Below are 10,007 nucleotides of genomic sequence, written 5' to 3'. Positions count from 1 at the left end.
AGAGAGAGAGAGAGAGAATGGGACAAAGGCTCCTCTGTCAGACCTGATAATTCCTTTTTGCTGTGAATGTTCATTCCCAGGGCTGAGTACAGATCCTGATATACCACAGGCTCTTCTCGTTTGTCTCCTCTCTGAAGGCAAAGCTGGTCTTCTGTTGAAACTGTGCTGACCTGTGTGTGATGTGAAGGACCCAGGGCAGTCACTGGAGCCTGATTCTGTGTCTTGGCCATTCCTCTCAGTCACTCTACTGAGGACCACTGTTGAGAAGCAGCCAAGAAATCAACACCAACCAGTTCTTGCTTCATTTGCACTAGCTCAGCTGAGTCCCAGAAACAGAGCTGTTGGGTTTTCTGATCATCCCATTTTAGAAATCACTTGCCTTTACAGACTCTCCCTTGCTTTTTATTTATTTAAGTATGTATATGTATGTTTTAAAAACAGGGTCATTAAAAAAACAACAAAAAAACCCAAGGTCATAAATGTCAGAGTTTATTTATTGTACAGCAAAAGCACAAGACCACAATGTACTAAGGGAGACATATAGAAAGTTTTGTTGTCAAAATAGGAGACCGTGTCTCTCTCCAGACTCAATTAGGGTCAATTTAATGAACTAGAGGAGTGAAAGGCATCCAGGTATCATCATGAGGACAGAGTTGGTTACAGCAGGTCTACTCACACGGGTTCTGGATGACAATCAGAAGATATTCTTTATCTAGGGAGAAACACGAGCAAAGTTAATTCACATCTAGTCCATGAACATTTCCGCTAGCTTGCTCTCTTCCAAACACCACATGGACATTGTGGAGATAATGGTTGCACATCAGAATTGCCATGGCACACTAGAAAAGCTGAATGCACTCAGACTTGGCCCAGCATTTATATTTTTATTTGTCTATTGTCTCCAGCATGGCTAATTTTAATAATTATTCTATAAGTGTTTTTTTATGTGTAGCAGCAGACAAAACTTTACTTATCTGATGTGATCATGTGCTGCATACTAGGTTTGTGGCCATAACACAGTTATTCAGAAACATGGTGAACATAATTCCTTCAAGGACGTGACTGTGAGCTCCTGTCTTCCAGTAGACCAGCTGGTCACACTCACCTCATAGGGAGGTAACACGGGTTTAGCCTTGGATACACCTCTTGCTTTATTCCCAGAATGGTTCTCTTCTGCCACTACTCAGAAAGTCCCTGTGCTATTCTTCTGTTTATGTCCCTGTTTTAAATAACACACATATATGTGCACTCTGACACACACACACACACACACACACACACACACACACACACGTGTATTCACACACATGTACACACCCATAAAACACACTTAAAATATAAATACTAAAGGAGAGTCCAGAATGACAGTGGAGACACAGCAGCTGAGGGGGGGCAGAGCAGGCAGCTGAGAGATAGCCTTTTCAACGACACCCAGAAAGCAAAGTAAACTGAAAGCACGATGAGACTGGAAATCCTCCAAGCCCGTCTCCAGTGACCTCTCAGTCCCTGTGCTGGTCCCTGTACTAGTTATTTTATAACTAGTAAGTAGAAATGGGTAAAATTCAGCTTGTTTAAAGGCCACGTTACTTGCTAATTTCATATACTGTTTGAATTTGGCTTTTCAGAATGAGACATCTTCGTTTTTGTAACCAAAGAGCTTTATGCCTCACATTCCTTATTAAAATCTATACACTCACCAAGACTCTATAATCCCTCAGTCTTTCAAACAGGGGTTTTAAAGCTATTAAAGTAGAAAAGCATTTCCAGTGTGAAACAACATGTCCAGTTACCTGGGGCTACCATGATTTCGTGCTTCTTCGATCTGATCCGGAGGAAAGTCAGGTCATTCTGGGGGTCAATGTCCCGGACTGTGCTCTTGGACTTCATGGTCAGCTGGTGGAGAAGACCTGCATATTGAACTGTTGTGGAGTTGTCCAGGGTTGTTCGGATTGGAATGCCTGTGATGAGATTTAATTTGGAGCTATTTTTCCCCTGGTTGCAAAATCTAAGGGGAGATCACCCATCCTAGCAAATGGCAGAAAAACTGACAGTGGATATTACTTAGCTGGCATTAGATTGAGCTTATTATTTGTTTTATCATCTTTTTGTCTCTATATGGAGTTTTAAACAGAGTTGAGTCTAATGGTGTTTACAAATTTGACTGTGGCTTTCTCATCATTTAAGTCAAAACACACAAGCTTCCCTTGCTAATAGTGTCATTGCCATTACTATTCATCTCTGCACACTTTTTATGTTATGGGTATGTTGGAATAGGATCAATATATTGGTTAGACATTTGGTATTTTACATTTTTAGTAGTGAATGTGTGGTGAATATTTTTGTGTAAAAATCATTTGGAAGCTGTTAATTGTTTTAATCCTACCATTGAATCCTAATTACATTATTTATTAATCTATATCTATGTACACACATACATATATGCATATATATACATATATATATACATAAATATATATATATATATATATATATATGATGCATTCTCAAGGCATCCCACTTATGAAATATGTGGTCTATAATGTGGCAGTTTTCTGCTTCCCTGAAACAAGAGCCACACTACCTAAGCCAGGGAGTTTATTCAGCAGGGGCATTCCAAATTTCTAACTCTTCCCACAGTGTTAGAAAAATATGGCAACCAAGAGACTAACTTTTCTGGGTGAATGTCCCTTGTCTGTGCTTATCTTCTATTCAAGTATTATTAAATTTGGCCTCTTGTTCACTTTGTTGCTGTATTATATGAGATTAAAAACAGATTAAATCTATTGATTTAATTAAAAAAATTCTAACCAGACAAATATGTAAGTCCGAGTCAATTCAGTTCAAAGCCACCAAGCCAGTCGGGACATCCAGCACCCAGTGTCTATTATGTAGCAGGTACCAAGTTAGGTGCTTCACACACATTGTATCTGATTAAAGATAACCTTTATGTTGAGAACTGCCAGACAGGAAGAAGCTCTAAGGATTTCATTTTGAAGTATGTCATCACTTTAAGAGGACACACGACAAGAGTCTGTCTGGGATCATTGTCAAATCCCTTAAGCATCTGAATTAAGGCCAGTCAACAAAAGTCCAAAGTGGCTCTTAGGTTTTCCTTCAGAAAACATAGCTCCAGAAACTAATGCCAAAGTTAAGTATTTTTCAAAGTCAAAGGATTATCTTAGAATTTCATCATTTTATCAAGTCTTCATGAAACTGTGGAAGACTGTCAGTTTTGACTTTGAAACAGACCAGGTTTCCTTTTGAGATAATCACCATCTCCAGAACAGTAACAGTGATAAAGGCTGTCTAGCATTCACATTGTGACCTAGTGTGTAGATGATGTATCATATAAAACCATTAATTTCATAATGAGTAGCAGGCACCTAACTTCTAGACAGACTTTTAGACAGAAGTCTGAATTTTTTTTGTTGCAGGATAAGAAATAGAACCAGAATAAATTATTCAAAGTATAGATGGCAAAATTATGAAGCAGAGCTGTTGAGACTCTGTTTGTAACGAAGTCGATAAATAAGAGGCCACCTTTCTGAAGAACATATGGACATAGGATGTTTTCACTCTCAGACAATCAAAAGGTCAGTGTTGGGGGTTTAGCTCAGTGGCAGAGTGCTTTCCCAACAAATGCAAGGCCCTGGGTTCTGTCCCCAACCCCCAGATCAACCAACCAACCATCCAACCAACCAACCAACCAACCAATCAACAAGTATTTAGTGAGCTCTTGCTTTGGACCAGTTAAAATTAATTTATTAAAAAGCAATGTTTAGGCTGGGTGTGACAGTGAATGCTTTTAACTGAGCAGCATTTTAGAGACCCAGACAGGAAGTTGGTTGTGAGTTTGAGGCTAGCTCTTTCATAAAAACAAAGCCCAAAATCATTTCAGTGCTTGCCATAAAGTTTACTCACTTGCTTTGGTGTGTGTGTGTGTGTGTGTGTGTGTGTGTGTGTGTGTGTGTGTGTGTGTGTGTGTGTGTGTGTTGCCATAAAGTTTACTCACTTGCTTTGGTGTGTGTGTGTGTGTGTGTGTGTGTGTGTGTGTGTTCGTGTGGAGGCCAAAGGACAACCACAGTGTGAGGTGTCATCCTCTGGGATGCTGTACATGTCCTGTGGGGCAGAGCAGAGCATTTCACTGGCATGGAGCTCACCAGTTAGATGAGCTGGCCAATGAACCCAGTAATCCTCCTGTTTACACATCTCCAGTGCTGGGATTATAAGTGAGCACTACCACAACCACTGGGAATCAAACTCAGGTCCTTGTGCTTTCAAGTCGAGTACTTTAGTGACTGAGTCATCTCTCCAGCTGCACACACCTTCTTTCTGGGAAACAATCATAAGTCCTAGTTCTTACATATCTAATTTTTTCATTTATTTTTTAATTTAAATTCTTTAATTACTACTCATATTTATATATCCATCCCCCCATTCCCTTGCCCTCCCATCCTCCCATGCTCCCCCCCCCCAACCCCCCCAACCCATTCAGGGATAGTGAGGCCCTCCACCAGGGACTTTCAAAGTCTGACATATCATTTGGGAGAGGGCCTAGGCCTTCCTTGCTGTATCTGGGTTGCAATAGTATCCCTCCATAGGGAATGGGCTCCCAAAATCCATTGTGCTCTAGAGATTAAGACTGGCTCCACTGTTAGAGGTCCCATAGACTGTCTTGGCCTCCTAGCTGGCACCCACATTCAGAGGGCTTGGTTTGGTCCAATGCTGTTTCCCCAGCTTTATGACTAGGGTCTCTATGCTCTCACTAGATCAGGTCAACTGTTTCTGCAGCACCATCTTGGCAGGAATACTTTAAAAGTGATTGAAAAAAATCACTTTGAATTATCTATCAGTCATGTAATCACTATAAACTTTGTCTAATCCTCTCCCTCCCTCCCTTCCTTCATTTCCTTTCTTCCTTCCTCCCTCCCTCCCTTTCCCCTACCATCTTTCTGTGGTGCTGGGAATCAGAACTCATAGTCTCATGTTTGCAAGGTAAGTACTCTACCAATTTATATATAACCCTCTCCACACCCTCTGTCTTTCCTCCATATTTAAGTGTATATGTGCATCTGACTGTATAAACAGTTAGGAAATACTGACTACACCTTTTTATTCTAGTTTCCCATAATAATGACAAGCATTTCACCACCCTTCTTCAAGAATATGTATTTGTGTTATAGTTTCTATTTTAATAGCACCCTAATATTTTCATTTAATACCTTTGGGAAATTTTTGGTAGAACACATAAGGCTAAACTGTTTAACAGGTAGTTGAATGTCTGCTTTGTAACGCATGTGACTTACACATCCTCCTGACAGGCATTTAGGCTGTTCTCAGTCTATGGCTTCTATCAACAAGACTACATAACTTGTCATTGCACATTTATTTGTTTGGGAACCAGACATTTCCAAAACAGAGTTCCCTGAACAAAACGTATGAACTTTTCAAATTTGATATAGTTTAATTTATGGCATTGCTCTAGAATATGACTGCCTGTGATCCCAGAAAGCTTGGAGTCATTATTTCAGTTTGCCATCTGCAACTGTGCTTTTATGCTTTGGTAGGTAGATTGTATTTCAGAAGCAAAGGAACCAACTGGCTGAATGGCTGATAAAACCTAATGATATTCAAACGATGAATTGTTGGTGGTGTCAAGAATATTTAAAGTCAGGAGCCTGTAGAAATTGGGCTTATACAAAGCTGCATGACAGTTTTGAGTGCTTGGGAGGTAGATATTTACATATTGGTGTTACAATGAACATCCTTATCAATGGGAAACTAAAATGAATAAAGAATCAATCCACTGTCATCGAAACCTAGACCACTCAGAAGCAACAACTGAGCCCTCTTTCTTGTCTTAAATAGGAAGGAAGCCTGTGTCTTAGAAACAAAGCAAAGGCTCAATACACAACCTGGCATGTGATGGCACTGACATGGATAAACATAGTAGACCTACTTCATTAACTACAAGGCAAACTGACAATGATGTTAACACTCTGTCTACGAGTCATCAACTACAGCCACAGTCAGAGAACAAGAGGGTGGTGAGAGTGTCCTAGGGACCTGCTTTTTGTAATAAAGTGCCCAGGACTTCTGACGGCTGTGAAGTAAACTGTAATAAGAGAGCCTCCAGAAACATTTGAGAGGGCTGTTAAGATTGTTTTGCTACATTCAGCTCACACAACTTATATCATATGCCATTTGAAAACAGCCCTGACACATTCTGGTCGCTAACCACCTCACCACAAAAACTAAGCTGGGGCACAGGTTAATTTGTCATCAGGTAGAAATCAAGCTTCCACAATCCTTGAAAAGTGCCCTGATTCCTGACATAATATTATTCTAGTTGCAGTTAGGGAAAAGCTAATGGTATTAAAAATAACATTTTTGTTGCTTTCATCAAGAAATTGAGAGAAATTTTCACCGAGAAGTGCAGGAAAGCAAGCTTCTAATTTCACTGCTTGGGGGAGACTCACTCTGACATCGGAACCTCTCCTTCCTCACTCTTTTTATGTTTGTTTATTGTTTATTTTTGAGGCAGAGCATCAGGCATCTTAGGCTGGCTTCAAACCCTCCATGTAGCTGAGGATGATTTGAACTCCTGTTTCACTGCCCCAGCTATGGGATTATAGACCTGTTCCACCAAGCCCTGTTTATTCACTAGAACTCAAGGCTTTATGCATGTTAGGCTGGCACTCTACGAACTGACACACATCCCCAGTTCCCCATGTTTACTTGGAGTGTATGTATGCAACTGGCTGTATAGATGATCCAAAAATGCTTCCCGTTGCTTCATTCCCAGATTTTGTTCTAGGATCCAAATCTTTTCTCCATCACTCTTTGGCATGGTTTCTTCAGACGTCTGATTCACTTTACCAGGACTGGGTGCTTTAGATTAAGGCATTCCAGTGAAACACATTAGAGGCACCGGCCTGGGTGCCACAGGAAACCGTGCCTATACTGGGTTGGAGTGTTCTCCCAAACTTAAGCCCACCCTTAACTTCAGAAGATAGCTTTGTTTGGAAAGAGGTTCTCTATTGAAGCAATCAGTTAAAATGAAGCCATATGAGGTTAGGGTGGGCCATCATAGCTATAGATTAGGGTAACGAGTTGTTAAGCAAAGCAACATTGATGATTGACTACTACTAGAATCTAGCTAGAGGTCAGGATGCCTTCAGCCAGAGTCCTCAGAAAGGCCATGATCCAGCGACATGCTACTCCAATTTCAACCTTCCAGGTAGAGACATAATAAATTTTTGCTCTCTCTCTCTCTCTCCTCTCTCTCTCTCTCTCTCTCTCTCTCTCTCTCTCTCTCTCTCTCTCTCTCTCTCTCTCTCTCTCTGTGTGTGTGTGTGTGTGTGTGTGTGTGTTGTGTGTGTGTGTGTGTGTGTGTGTACATGGGTGTATGTGTAAGTCAGGTGCTGACATTGGGAGTTTTTCTCATTGGTTTTACCTTAACTTTACTGAAACAGTGTCTCTCACAGAACTTGGAACTTACTGATTCATTAGGCGGCTTGGCCAGGGAGCTGTAGGGATACCCTCATCTCCTCTTCCCCAAATGCTGGTATTCCAGGAGCATGGCTGTTGCATCTATTCACATAGGTGCTGGCGATCTGAACTCAGGTCCTCATACCTGTGCAGCAAGCATTTTACTGACTGATTTGTCACCCCAGCTCCCATTTCTGAGGTTCAAAGCCAGTGTGTGTGTGTGTGTGTGTGTGTGTGTGTGTGTGTGTGTGTGTGTGTGTGTCATTTGTTGTCACAGCCAAAGCAAACTCACAAGGCACCTCTGCTAAATCACACAGGTAGCTCATATAAGTTAGGGTGGGAGACCCTGTAGTAGACACAGAAGCAGAATGGTTTCACCAGGGCCGCACTGAGAGATGACCACTTCCTGGAAATAGATGACTCAGCTTTTGACTTCTTGTACAGACAATCCTAATTCCTTCTTCCTCATTCCTCAAGCTCAGTGAATTTATCCTAACACCTATCACTACATGAATTTGGCAGAATTATTCTTTTTATTTCATAAAACAAACCAAACGTTTTCTCTGCAAATTTCAATCAAATAAATCAAAGTTCTCAGAAAGTCTTTAATTAGAATTCTATTAACTGCTGGTGATTAAGCTGGGCACTTGACAGTCTTCTCATCTAACTGCTATAACCAGCAGGAACTCGGGATATTTTCCATCCTTACTGACAAGAAAACAGAGTGCAGAATTTCAACAGCCTTTTAGCTGGTAGTTGCACAATAAGCATTTAATGATGGATTGCACCAGAACACCAAGCTAGGGATCAGTCGATTCTATGGTTGTATCTGCCATGAATTATTAGAGGTGACTACTCCTACTTCAGAGAATTTTCTAGAAATGTTGGCACCTCTCACTCTTACAAACGTCTGAATGCACAATTGGACAAGCAGGGACCTTTAAGATGAAGACCATGGAGCAATGAGTCAGGGGACATGCTATGCAGAGTCTTGTTATTTTGGGTGAGGGTATCTGCATGTATGTCTGTACACCTGCACATACGCATGTGTGGAAGTCAGGGGACAGGTTGTTGGAGTCAGTTATCTCTGTCCACCACGTGGGTGCTGGGGATAGAACTCAGGTCTTCAGTCTTATCCACAGGCACCTTTGCCCACTGAGCCATCTTGCAGGCTCACTATGCAGATTCTTGATATGGGTGGTTCAGAGACAATGAGTCTCAGGCGAGTATCCACATTTCATGGTTGGTAATGCATTATTCCTTCCTGCCTGTTATTTTACAAGACTATTCCAGAAATGTATGAAATGAATTCTTACGTACGGTTCTGGGGAGACTCAGAAGGGGCAGTGGGGAAGAGAGATGACTAAGATATATTATACACACATATGAAAGATACCTGTATGAAATTTTCAAGCACTAAATTAAAATCATTATTAAAATGAGTGCAAATGAATTATAAACTTTTTTAACCTAATATGATAAAAGAAAAATTTCAATTTTAAATCAAAACTGATCATCTATACTGTAGCCTTTATAACATTAAGCCAAAAACAAACTGCCATCACATAATTTTCCCTCTCTTCAGCAAGAGAGCTTGCTGGCCCTCCTGAAGAGATGGGAATTACCAGAGTTTCTGAAGAAGACACTGTGTAGGATTTCTTAGGAATACATAGGCATTTTAACCAGTGTCTCTTAGATGAGTGATTGGTATACAGTAGGTATCCAATAGATGTCTGATGAAAAACTGCTAGAAATTTTTTGCTAGACAAAAAAAATGCTTTTAATTTCAGAACCTAAGGTAAGAGTCTTCACTCTTGACACAATAGATGAGTCCCCAGTTAGCGTCTGGGTGTCGGGCTCAGTCAGCCTGTGGCAAGGCATTACCTTCTGCATTGACCACCATCGTTCCAATGACCCCTTTGTGGCTCTGAATCCTCTTGAGGGTTTCCTCCACCTCTGTCTGCAAGAGATCAGGGCCACCATTAGCCAGAGGGGGTCTCTGTGGTGATATCAACTCTACGGAGAACAGCTATGAACACACCTAGTCCTCTGTTTCTTTAACTGAGAGGTGGATGCCATACACTCGGGTGTTTAAGAGGTAAGCTTGGAACTGTTACATCTCACATGGGAACTGTGTATGAAACTTCCACTTACATAGAACCTAGACAGATTTCCAGGCTTTAGCCCCAGCGGAGACAGGGAGCCTCACAAGGGCTCCCTGTAAGCTTACGTGTGTCCTCATTTGCTAGAAAAATAGTGCTTGTTTTGTTGGTTGGTTTTTATGTTGCCCAGAAAGCTACCATAGGTCATCTTTAAGAAGCTCCCATTTCTGTACTTACAAAAACTTCTTTTGTGTGTTATAGTCCTTAAATATTTATTGGTGAACACTATATCCTCTGAGTGTCCAAAAGCTGCCCTTAGTGAGACATCTTAGTTTCGCCTGTCTCTTCCTCTGGGGATTCATTCTGGTGATTAAATTTACAAAGTGAATTCTATGCAAACAGCATATTGCAGGT

The 10,007-nt window shown here is 41.0% G+C and overlaps 1 protein-coding gene across 1 annotated transcript in view; it reads right to left on the bottom strand.

Annotated features, from left to right (window-relative positions):
* Positions 1 to 668: 668 nt before the first annotated feature.
* The window catches only part of Dynlrb2 (dynein light chain roadblock-type 2), a 78,500-nt gene continuing 69,161 nt past the window's right edge, over positions 669 to 10,007 (bottom strand). Inside the window, exons 2-4 of the mRNA XM_035441699.1 lie at positions 9,376 to 9,451; positions 1,791 to 1,958; positions 669 to 712 (exon numbers count right to left, since the gene is read on the bottom strand). Of these exons, the coding sequence (XP_035297590.1) occupies positions 669 to 712; positions 1,791 to 1,958; positions 9,376 to 9,451 (288 nt within the window). The remainder of the gene's footprint in view (positions 713 to 1,790; positions 1,959 to 9,375; positions 9,452 to 10,007) is intronic.

Source organism: Cricetulus griseus, chromosome 3, assembly GCF_003668045.3.
Source record: "Cricetulus griseus strain 17A/GY chromosome 3, alternate assembly CriGri-PICRH-1.0, whole genome shotgun sequence".
Lineage (NCBI taxonomy): Eukaryota > Metazoa > Chordata > Mammalia > Rodentia > Cricetidae > Cricetulus > Cricetulus griseus.
This window is presented reverse-complemented; position numbering and strand designations above follow the sequence as displayed.